This window comes from Rhinolophus ferrumequinum, chromosome 4 (genome assembly GCF_004115265.2).
Source record: "Rhinolophus ferrumequinum isolate MPI-CBG mRhiFer1 chromosome 4, mRhiFer1_v1.p, whole genome shotgun sequence".
NCBI classification, from domain to species: domain Eukaryota; kingdom Metazoa; phylum Chordata; class Mammalia; order Chiroptera; family Rhinolophidae; genus Rhinolophus; species Rhinolophus ferrumequinum.
In genome coordinates this window covers 55207293-55219884 of record NC_046287.1, presented here as the reverse complement: position 1 = coordinate 55219884, position 12592 = coordinate 55207293, and the positions used below count along the sequence as shown (strand labels likewise).

The following is a 12592-nucleotide window of genomic DNA, read 5'->3' as shown; positions in this document are numbered from 1 at the left end:
ATTTGGGAATATTTATTTCTTCAGTTTTTACATAGGTTAATTTTTCTTCAATCTGTATGATGAGTTATAACTTGGTTGTAAAATTGTATTTTTTGAGTGTATATATGGTTAACTCTGAATAGCTAGCCTATACATGAGTTTTATAACTATTCATTTAATAGTAGTTTATTAAATATCTGTATAAAGATGTGCTACACTCTATAATCAAAAGAAAGCACAAATTATAAAAAAGAAACAAATAGAAATTCTGGAGTTGAAAAGTACAATAATTGAAATGAAAAAAAATTACTAGTGAGTCTCAGTAGCACATTCAAACAGGAAGAAGAAAGTAAGTGATTTGAAAATAGATCAATTGAGATTATCCAGTCTGAGGAACAGAAAAAAAAAAAAAGAAGGAAGAAAAATGAAAAGAGTTTAAGAGGCCCGTGATACTCATATTTGATGAAAAACAATCTATACATTCAAGGAGCTCAATCAACTCAAAGTAGGAAATAGTGAAAGAGATCCACAACAAGACATTTTATAATCAAACTGGAAAGACAATCTTGAAAGCATCACATGAGGAAAACATCACATAAAAGGGCTTCTCAGTTAGATTAACAGTTTATTTCTCATCAGAAACTATGGAGGCCAAAAGGCAATAGGATGATATATTCAAAATGCTGCAAGAAAAAGGCTTTATCATTCAGGATTTTGTATTCTGCAAAAACTTTTCTTCAAGAATAATGAAGGAGAAATGAAGGTATTTTCAAATAAATAAAACCTGAGAGAATTCCTAGAAACACAAATCATCAAAACTGACTCATGAAGAAATAGAAAATCTGAATAGACCTATGACAAGTGAAGATATTGAACCAATAATCTAAAAAACTTTGCAGTAAAGAAGAACCCAGGATCAGATGGTTTCACTGGTGAATTCTACCAAATATTTAAAGAACACTAATCCTTCTCAAACTCTTCCAAAAAAATAGAAGAGGAAGGAACAATTCTTAACTCATTTTATTAGGCTGGTGTTACTCTGATACCAAAGCCAGACAAAGACAACATAAGAAAACTACAGACCAATATTCTGTATTAATATAGATGTAAAAATCCTCATAAAACACTAAAAACTGGAATTCAGCTGCGTTGTACACCATAACCAAGTGAGATTTATCCCAAGAATGCAAGAGTAGTTCAACATCATCAAAATCAATGTGATGCACCATACTACTAATGGAATGAAGGAAAGAAACCACATGATCAACTCAATTGATGCAGAAATGGCATGTGATGAAATTTAATACTCTTATGTTAAAAACATTCAAACAAGGAATAGGAAGGAACTTCCTTTCTCACCTACGAAAGAACATCTATGAAACACTAACAAGTAACACCATACATAGTGGTAAAAGAATGCATGCTTTCTCCCTAAGATCAGTAAAAAACCCAGCGGTGTCCATTTTTACCAACTTCATTCAGCATTGCACTGGATGTTCTATCCAGGGCAGTTAGGCAAGGCAAACAATTAAGAGACAAAGACATGCAGATTGGAAAGGAAGTAAGATTATCTCTGTTCACAAGATGACATGAGCCTTATGTATAGAAAACTAAAGTATGCACAATATATCTCATAAACAGGTTTGTCAGATTAACTGGATATAAGATGAACACAAAAAATCAGTTGTATTTTTATGTGCTTGGAATAAATAATCTAAAAATTAAAATTAAGAAAAGTTTCGTGTACAATAGTATCAAAGCCAATATAATACTTAGGAGTAAATTTAACCAAGGAAGTATAAGACTTTCACACTGAAAACTACAAAACATTGAAATATAAGAAAGAAGTAAATAAATGGAAAAACTGTTTGACTTTAGATTTAATATAATCTCTATAAAAATTCCAGTGGCCTTTTTATTGCAGAAATGGGAAATCTAATCCTCAAATTGATATGAAAGCTCATGATGCCCCAAATAGCCAAAATATTCTTTAAAACAAAGGACAAAGTTGGAAGATTCACACTTCCTAATTTCAAAACATATTAAAATGCAAAGTAATCAGAGCAGTGTTCTACTAACATAAGTATAGAGCAGTAGATCAACAGAGTAGAATTGAGAGTCCAGAAAAAAACTCATTGATTTTTGTTCAGTTGATTTTCAACAAATTCAAAGAAGAAATAATTGCCTTTTCGACATATCATGGTGGGACAACTGGATATCCACATTAAAAGAATGAATTTGGACTTCAATTGTATACGATATGTAAAACTTAACTCAAAATGGATCATATACCTAAAGCTATAAAACTTTTAAAATAAACATAGGTATAAATTTTTGTGACTGGGTTGGGCAATGATTTCTTAGATATGTCATCAAAAGCATGGGCAACAAAAGAAAAATTCTATTTCATCGTTAAAAAGTTATGTACATCAAAAGACACGTTGAGAAAGTAAAGAGACCCACAGAATGGGAGAAAATATTTGCAAATCATATATGTGGTAAAGGTCTACTATCCAGAATATATAAAGAACTATCATGACTTAACAATAAAAAGATAAACAACTCAATTAAAAAAGACAAAGTACTCGAGTAGATATTTTTCCAAGGAAGATAATACAGTTGGCCAATAAGCATAGGAAAAGATTCTGATCGTTATTAGTCCTCAGGGAAATGTAAGTCAAAACCACAGTTAGGTACCATATCACACTCACTGTGATGGTATTAAAAAAAATAATATAACAAGTGTTGGTGAGGATTTGGAGAAATTGGAACCCTCATACATTGCTGATGGGAATATAGAATGGTGCAGTCACTGAGGAAAACGCGTTGGCAATTCCTCAAAAGTTAAACATAGACCCAAGAATTCTAGGTATATACTCAAGAGAAATGAAAACATACATTCATGTAAAAACTTGTACATGAATATTCATAGCAGCATTACTCATAATCATAATAGTCAAAAAGTAGAAACAATACCAGTGCTCATCAACTGTTCGATAGATAAGAAAAATGTATATCCGTACAATGGAATATTATTCAGCCTCAAAAAGGAATGAAATTCTGACACGTGCTGCAACATGAATGAATCTTGAAAACATTAGGCTAAGTGAAATAAGCCAGGTCACATATTATATGATTTCATTTATATGAAATAAGCAGAATAGGCAAATTCATAGTCATAGAAAGCAGATGAGTGTTGTCAGTAGTTAGGGGAAGAGGGGGATGGGGAGATCACTGCTTCATGGGTATGGAGTTTCTGTTTGGGTGATGAAAATGTTCTGGAATGAGATACTAGTGGTAATTTGCACAACCATATTGTGAAAAATGAAAAACCATATGTGAAAAATAGCACATTTTAAAATACAGAGAGTACCAAAAAATGTATATACACATTTTAAGAAAGGAAAACTGTATTAAAATTATAATAATCTATACTGATAACAAAAAATGAATACAAGTCATGTTTGACATCTGCTATTACAAGAGGTGCTGAAAATGGTTACCATCAGCATCCAGACAGACACTTCTGATTATGGCGAATAGCTGCCTAAGCAACGTTGACCAAAGTGTCCACTTGTATACATTTTTTTTGGTACCCCCAGTAGTTAAAATGGTGACTTTCATATTATGTGAAGGGGTGCCAGCTACACCTGGTTCCTAAAATTTAACTTTCTGGTTCATTTGCTCAGTCTTCTGCCTCACTGCTGGTTTAGGGAGTTCTTGGTATCCACCTCTTATTCAGAATGCCTAAGAAGAGCCCCGTGGTTCTCAATCTGTGTGTCCCTTTGATCGCACTTGGGAACCAGTGGGAGTTTTAACATGGACTGTGATGAGCGCATGAGGATTCCCAAAGCCCATGGTGTTTGTGATATGCGACAACCCCCTGATCCCCTGCAGTACCAACTACAGACTCCTGTAGTTTTCCCTGAAGATTGGAGGTGATGAAAGGGAGATGAATTCAGAGTGCCCCCTTACTCCACATCAGCAGTCCTTTGTAGAATACTTTCTTGGGAGTTTCTGTGAGGAGAAAAAAATTTACTAGTCAATTAAGAATAGAAAATACTGCATACAAGAGAAATTCTGTAGTAAAGAACTCAACTTCTTTTATCTAATGTTTCCACACTTAATGTTAAATTAGTAATATAGTAATAGATGTATTTTTATTAACTTTTATTAAGAAGGATTAGTGGCTATTTCAAGATACAGGCAACAACTTAACATGCAATGTGAAAATACAGGATTTTTATTGGTGATAAAGTCACAGGAAGTGTGGTTTGTTTTTTGCTTTCATAATCGAAGAAAAGCTAAATTTCAGATAGAGGATAGTGCAAATAAAGGTGTAATTACCTTCCTTCCAAGCTCGCAGACCCCTCTGCATTTTGTGCTGTGGACCCCAAGTTAAGAACCCCCCAGTTAGAACAAAACCTACAAGAAAAGTCAAACTGGTCCTGACACCATGGACCATCGTGTTTTCCTGCCTCAAAATTGGTGGAATACAGGTCAGATGTGGGACTGGGAACCATCTCTGCCCTTGTCTGTCCTTGGTGGGGTTCTGTGACCTTCTTTTCTGTGACCCAGCCTTGAGTCTCCTCAGTAACTTTCCTGCTTTTTTAGGCTCTCTTTGCTGAAGGCTACTCAGAGCTCACTTTAGGTGTAAAGTAGCTTTGTTGCTATTGTCCTTCCAGGAAGCTCTTTCAAATGCCCAAGTTCACCTGTTTCTCTGTTTCCACTAAAGCTTTTCTCTGCCTCTCCTGCTGCTGAGTGTACTCAGAGTCCTGCCTTAGCTGCCTCTGGGCTTGGCTGATTTGCAGCCCAAGGATGAGTTTTTGCTCTTTTTATTTGAAACAAAAGCTCCCAGGTGGCCTCTGAGCTTTGCTCTTTCAGGAGTGGCATCATTAAATTCTGCCGCTGGGCCCACTGGTTGCAGTTTAACTTTTAACTGTTAAAAAGATATGATCCCTTAGCCCAGTGGTGCCCAACCGGTGTCCAACTTTTATTTTGTTTATCTTGTATCATGAAATGCAAAAACAGGTGAAAATAGAGAGCTACAAGAATTTAAGATATCCTGAATGATTATGTAGAATTACTTTTTAATACTGGGGGAGAGGTTTCTAATTATTTTTGGCTCTTACAAAGTAGTACTATGAAAAAAACCCTAATTTTTTCGTTAAAAAACCCTAATTTTTTACTATCTAGGGAAACTATCATTAGGCCTTCTAGTAGCTCACATGGGTTCTCTCCCAGGTAAACTGAATAAGGTAAAAAATTATGCCAACATGTTCAATGTAAGAACAAGATAGCTCAATGTTATTACGTTGGTGCAAAAGTAATTGCAGTTTAAGAGGTTAAAAACAGTTGCAAAAACCGCAATTTCTTTTGCACCAACCTAATCATTTATTTTACTTTTTTGCCTTTTAGATAAACTTGCCAGAGATGTAAAGGATAGGGGCTCCAACTAGGAGCAGAAAAAGAAGGGAGAAGTTAAAAATAAATTCTCTTGCTTTCAATTCAAAATTTTTCAGACTTGCTTCAGATGTTTACTTAAATGCTCTAATAATGCCCTGAAACTCTCCAGCCTTGAATTGGAAGGTCAGCAAACTAGAGCTAATTCAGGGACTGCTTTTGGGAATATCTGTCTCTGTGGATCCATTCAACAGTCTTATTAATTTGTTTCTTTTATACTTTGGCTGAGAATTATTGAAATTTAAAAGTTTACCTTATAAATATTTTACTGTTTTGGTACTTTTACGCCCCACACTGAAGTATTGTCATTTATCAGGGTACCTGATTATTTCCCTTTTCACCCATTCCTCTGGTCCAGAGCCATTGGAGCTTCTCTAGGTGTGGATCTCTTGGTATTTGCCTGCGGGATTGACAGGTTGAAGTTGGGGGCTTTCATGGCCTGTATTAATGGATCTGGTTCTTAGAAACGAAGTTGCTTGCTAATAAAATTACCCTCTTCATTTCTGTTTATAGTAGGGAGACCTTGGCGTTTGTCCAACAGTTAATGAGAAATCATGGTACAATTATGTTTTATTTTTTCCCTCGGTTCTTTCTGTGTTTGATATAATGGTGAAAATTAAAGAACCTTGAGTGGAAAATGCATCAATAAAATAAAAGCATATTGCAATTATATTCTGACCTTGATTTGTACTCTATAACTGTGTATTTTTCGTGGGATTAATTAAATTCTAAGATGTACCCATTCCTTTCGGTGTTCGCTACACGATGTCTGCTGGTGGAGTAATTGCATGCTACTTCGCCCTCAGATGAAGTGATGCTTTCATAACTTCTAAAGAAGACAGAATTGTCTGAGGTTTTTATCTTTTAAATTAAATTTTCTTATTGTTCATACTGATAAAAATCCGGCTGCACTCCATCTATCAGGATAAATTAGTGTGTTGTCTATAGAAACTAGCTTTTCTGTTTAAGTGAATAACAGATAAATACAATTTATATGTGATTAATCTGTTGAATGGCAAGCTACAGAGTATTGGTGATAGTACCCTACTCCTGGTGGGCTTATTTTTACTTCTATCAGGAATGACTTAAGTATATGTTAAAGTGATAGTCGCATTATAGAAGTACTGGTTATCCCTCAAAGCAGTCATTAATTATGTGCTCAAAATCAGAAAGGGACCATAAAAACTAGAAAATAAAGATCAATTAATACTTTAATAATTTAAATTGGTACCTAAAGATAAAAAATTTGAATTGAAAATAAATGTAGTGATCTCATTCTGATGGTCATAAAAATATTGGCATTTATTCAAATACCTACTTATAAAGGAGGTTGTCTGTACATAATTGATACCATCTAGCCCTGACTTACAAGGATCATCTTTAAAAAAAATATTTTTTGTATGTTTACCCTTTGTAGTAGAATTCTGTTAACAGAAGAAAAATCTTTTTTATTTGATTGCCCTGGGAAAATGATGTTACTGAAAACATTCTTATTGGTACTATCTGTTCACTCATTGGCTTGAATTATTCAGTTCTTTAGAACAGTGTTTTTTTCTGATTTAAAAATACTTGTGCACTAAAAAAATTTTGAGCACAGAAAAGAAAATTAAAATTTATTAGTAATCTCATCCTAAAACATAACCTCTATTAATATTTTTATATCTTCCCCTTTTCAATGTATTCTTGTATATTTCTGCGTATGTATCATACCAAGCATAGTATTTTATAACCTTTTACTTTTTTTATATGAAGTAAATAATGAAAATAATTTCATGCCATTAAATATTATTGTTTTATACCAAGTCTTCTTACAATGTGATCCCTGGAACTCCTGAGCAGTACATAAAACTGCGTATTTGTGGATATATGCATTTTTTCCTGGGAAAAGAATATCTGTACTTTTCATCAGATTCTCAGTAGGGTTTGTGATAGTTAAGAACAAACTATTTTCAGTGACTACTTGATAATATTTTATAATTCATTAAATATTTCGTTGCTTTTAGACATTTAGTAGTGTATTAGCAGCATAATGTGAACTGACCAAAAATATTTTATCCCAGTAATGCAAGGATATTTTATTCAGAATTTATTCATCTATGTTGTTAAATGAAACTGGCCCATAGTTTCCATTTTAGGTATTTTTTCAATCAGGTATTGCTAGTGTTACTCTAGATTCATAAAATAAACTGGAGCATTCTGTATAATTTTCTGTAGTCTAGCATACTTTAACATAAGAATGATACATTTTTTAAAGTTAAATTAGGCCCTCAATTTGTTTTCATTATATTTTGGTTTTTAACCTCTGGGTTTTAAATGCCTTAGTGATAGTTAACAATTTACATTTCTGATTTCTTCTAAAGATATTGCTCTTTTTAGAGTCCCCTCTCTTTTCTTGATTTCGTTTTGGTTATTTACATTTTTCTAGGAAACCATTAATTTTGTATTGCTATATGAATGCTAAAAATACTTTTAAAATTCTTTAATCCATTTTGTATCTCTGGACACACTATTCTAGTCAGGATTGTGTGCTGTTCACCTATTGGTGATTTGGAATTTATGTAAGAATCACCAAAAAGGCACTTTAGGTATGTTATGACTTAAATAGATTTTAAAGTCCGATTGGGGAAACTGCTGCCACATGTAACATAGCCAGTATTGAGCCTCAATCCATCCAGCTTCTGGCCAAAAATACTGGCAGGTACTGAGTTTGCGGTCCAAATGCCATTATTCCCTAAAAGGAATTAGGGCCTCTTGGAGAATTGGCTGATTCTGGGGGAGAAATGAACAAGATGAGCATAGAGTACCTTTCAGACCAGAAGCAAGGAAGACAACTCAGGTGAAGTCTGAGGGACTCGAGCTAGCTTACAGATGCTCCTGTCATCCCAAAACGGGAAACTTGGAGCACCAATAAGGATAATAACTAATGGATTAAAACACCAGATACACTTAGTTCCATGTTCATGATGATAAAACAAGAAAACTAATGTCACCGTTGGAGGATGACAATAAAGACATTATCAAATACCTCCTCTGGATCTCTTGATATAGTCCCTTTTCCCCCCTTTTACTCTTGATGTAATTAATTATAATGATAGTTTTTAATGAGGCATATTAGCTTAGAGGAAAGAATGGTATATTAAGAAAAGGTACTGACCTGGCTGATAAAGAGGAAATAAATGCTGTCCAAAGGGAAACGTAGACCCTCCTATATCATACTATGTCCAAGATAATTCCAAAGGTATGAAAGATCTAAGTAATAAAAATGACACAGTAGGAATACTAAAAGAAAATTATGGAGAATATTTCTGTGATCTAGGAATGGGGAGATCTTAAGCTAGGAAACTCCGAAGCCGTAGAGGAAGACATTTATATCTACGTGACACAAAAATAGAACAAAATATAAACATGGGACATACTATGAACATTGGCAAATGAATAACTTAGAAATATTAAGTTTATAATACTTAATGATTCACAAATGGTCACTATCCCTAATATAGCAGAATATATTGATAAGAAAAAGACAAAATCCATAGAAAGACAGGTCGAGGCTATGAAAAGATAATTCACTGAAGAAAAGCAAATGGCAGTCAGCATTACAAAAAGAGGCCCAACTTCTTTTGTGGTCAGTAAAATAGTAGTAGAGGCAACCATGATTTCATCTCACTGATTGGCCAAACCTAAAATGAGCAAAGATGCAGAATATGGAGCATCCTGTTGGTAGTAGGATCAATGAGCTATTTGGGAAGGAAATCTGGCATTGTCTCTAAAAATGAAAAAAAAAATTACTTTGACTCAGCAGTTCTGCTATTAGAAATTGAGTTTATATAGAAATAAAAGAACAAGTTTGTTAGGACATAAGACTGAAAAATGAGAATGGCCTCCTTGGAATAACAGGTGATCTAGAAACAATAGCAATTTGGTTTTCTCCTTACCACCACGTGTGCTTTCTGATGTCAACGATCAGGATGGTTTATGGGGACAGCAAAGGTGAGAAGCACATTAGACAAGGGAGAAGCTTCTGAGCACAGGTGGTTTTCGGGGAGAGCCAACAAGAGAAGGTCACTTATTTGGTGCCACTTGGTAGACTGGTGCTAGTCATTCCTACATCATGGTCTACATGTAGCCCACAGTCCGTAAGCAGAGTACGTTAGTTTCGGCACCTCTGAGTTTAGACTTGGGGGCTCTGCAAGAGAGAGCCTACAGAGGGCAGGCATACTCATAGAAGGAGACACAGCTGAGTAGATGGAAGAAATGCAGTTGGAAAAACTCTACGAAGGAGGCATGAATTGAATATTCAAATAGCTCAAGAAGTCGGTATGTTTTTACTAAGGTCCAAAATGGATTAGGTAGCCCTCACACTTAGATCTCCAATGTTACACAGCAGAGACTATAATTGATATTCATAATGAAGATCATAAGTCTTCAAGAAAGAGCTTCACTTGTTTTCATTATACTTTGGTTTTAAAAGCCTGGGAAATATGTAATTACATTTAGAGAGTTCTGTCCAAAATACTTTTTAAAACAAGCTTTATTGTATAAATGTTAAGTGTCCCTGTATCTGGAGAACTTTGCTTTATAGAATAATGTATTCTTTGATGTTGCTGTTACCTAATATTTTGCCATAAATATTACTTTTTAATGTTTCAATGCCTCTCTTTGTTTTCAGTTTTTTGTAGCATCAGATCCAACAGTTAAAACAGATCGACTGTGGCATGACAAGTATACTTTAAGGAAATCGATGATTCCTTCATTTATTACAATGGATCAATCTAAGAAGGTAGAGATTAGAAGAGAATTTTGTGATTTTGATTTTTTAATGCTATATCTGCCTGGATCATGTGACAAAACTAATCCTCTTCATTGCATTTTAGGATTCACATTCTAGAGGTGAAGTATATATTCACTGAATACATCAACATATTAAGGTGTTTGTTAATAACATCTTTTCAGTTCCTAGAATTTACTTCATACTATCCCACATGTTCTTGTTGTTTAGTTTTTAATCAATAGTTAATTTGTTGCTTTTGAATAATTGTAGTAGTTGGATGATTTATCATTTTAATTTTATATAAAGGTTAACTATAGGATATTTTCCTTTTTTAGGTCCTTTTGATAGGAAAATCAATAAATTTCCTGCACCAGGTTTGTCACGACCAGACGCCTACTACAAAGATGATAGCTGTGACCAAGTCTGCAGAATCACCCCAAGATGGTATGATGGTAGTGCTGACTATGGTGGTGGTGGTGGTGGTGGTGGTGGTGGTGATATATGAGTTCAGACAATTAAGTTCACGAACTCATCCTAGAAAAAGTGCTATATACCTCATTGCTGAATATCACTATGGTCACCTTTGAAATACTCCCCTTGGGAAGCTGTGCCTAGTCCACCCTTCAAAGCAATTTTGGAACTCTTTCTGGAATGAGCATCAGAGCTGTCATCGTACTACTCTTGATGTCCTGAATGTCATCAAAATATCTTCCTTTCAATATTTCCTTTATCTTCGGGTAAAGAAAGAAGTCATTGGGGGCCAGATCAGGTGAGTAGGGAGGGTGTTCCAATACAGTTACTTGTTTACTAGCTGAAAATTCCCTCACAGACAGTGCTGTGTGAGCTGCTGCATTGTCGTGATGTAAGAGCCATGAATTAGTGGCAAAAGGTTCACGTCATTTTCGTCTAACTGTTCACGCAGCGTTTTCAACACTTCCAAATAGTAAACTTGGTTAACTGACCAGTTGGTACAAATTCATAATGAATAATCCTTCTGATATCAAAAAAGATCAGCAACATCATTGCAACAAGTTTACAAACTTAATTGTCAGACCTCATATATTGCTTGAAGTAATTTTCATTCAACAGGAGTGACACATTTTCTAAATTATTATATACCTTAATACACAGTGTGATAATGTATAAAATATCTATTACTATGTTAATGTTGAGTACCCTGTTTTATAGAGTTAGACAATAAGTTTTGGAATAGGTGTAGCTATTTTATTGTGTTACTTGTTTTCATGATATAGTGACCGTATGCCAAAATAAAAAAATAAAGGAAAACATGTTACCAATGGTAGTAAAGGCTTGCTCAGAAATCAAGGATTTACAAGTGTTTATTGTATTCAAAACGCTGCATAAGTTTTGCCTGCATTAAATGATTTATGGTTTTTCCTCATTCACTGCTATCCTCTCTTCTATTTTTTCCGTTTGCTGCCTGCCCTAACCTCAGTAATTTCATGGTATTTTGTGTGTGGCTGACTTACATGTATAGCTGTCCGGTATTGGCCGTATTTGCTATTTATATTGTCCTCTTGCTTCATTCAAGTTTACTTTACATAGGACATTGTGGTAGCTATAGGGGAGATAATCTGAATTCACCATAGCTATGCCTTTCATGAGCTTATAATCTAGGTATGGAGATAAGATGTACGGTAACATAAAATAAAAAAAAGTGATAAATGAGATGTACAGATAAAGTGCTTTAAGTATATAATATAATATTGTTATCTGTAGGCACTATGCTGTATAGTAGATCACCAGAACTCGTATAACCAAAACTTTGTACCCTTTGACCTATACCTCCCCATTTCCTCATTCCCCGGCCCCTGTAACCACCATTCTACCGTCTGCATCATGAGTTTAACTATTTTAGATTTCACGTATAAGTGATACCATTCAGTATGTCTTTTTGTTCCTTGCTTATTTCGCTTAGCCTAATGTCCTCCGATCCAATCATATTGTCACAAATGGCAGAATTGCCTTCTTTTTTAAGGCTAAATAATATTCCATTATGTGTATGTGTGTGTATATATATATACCACATTTTCTTTACTCATTCTTCTGTCGATGGACATTTAGATTGTTTACATATCTTGGCGGTTGTGAATAAGGCTACAGTGAATATGGGAGTGCAGCTATCTCTGAGATCCTGATTTCAGTTCCTTTGGATAAACATCCAGGAGTGGGATTGCTGCGTCAATAAAGTAGTTCCGTTTAGTTGTTTGAGGAACCTCCACACCATTTTCCATAGTGGCTGAACCTATTTACACGTCCACCAACAGTGCATGAGGCTCCCTTTTCTCCACATCCTCACCAATACTTGTTATTTCTTGCCTTTTTGATAATAGCCATTCTGACAGGTATGAAATGATA

General features: G+C 34.6%; 1 protein-coding gene across 2 annotated transcripts in view; it reads left to right on the top strand.

Moving 5' to 3' along the window:
- TUBGCP3 (tubulin gamma complex associated protein 3) overlaps window positions 1–12592 on the top strand; it is an 86309-nt gene that overhangs the window by 37656 nt on the left and 36061 nt on the right. For both annotated transcript variants that reach the window (XM_033104761.1, XM_033104762.1), the window contains exons 12-13: window positions 10112–10222; window positions 10549–10657. In XM_033104761.1, the coding sequence (XP_032960652.1) occupies window positions 10112–10222; window positions 10549–10657 (220 nt within the window). The remainder of the gene's footprint in view (window positions 1–10111; window positions 10223–10548; window positions 10658–12592) is intronic.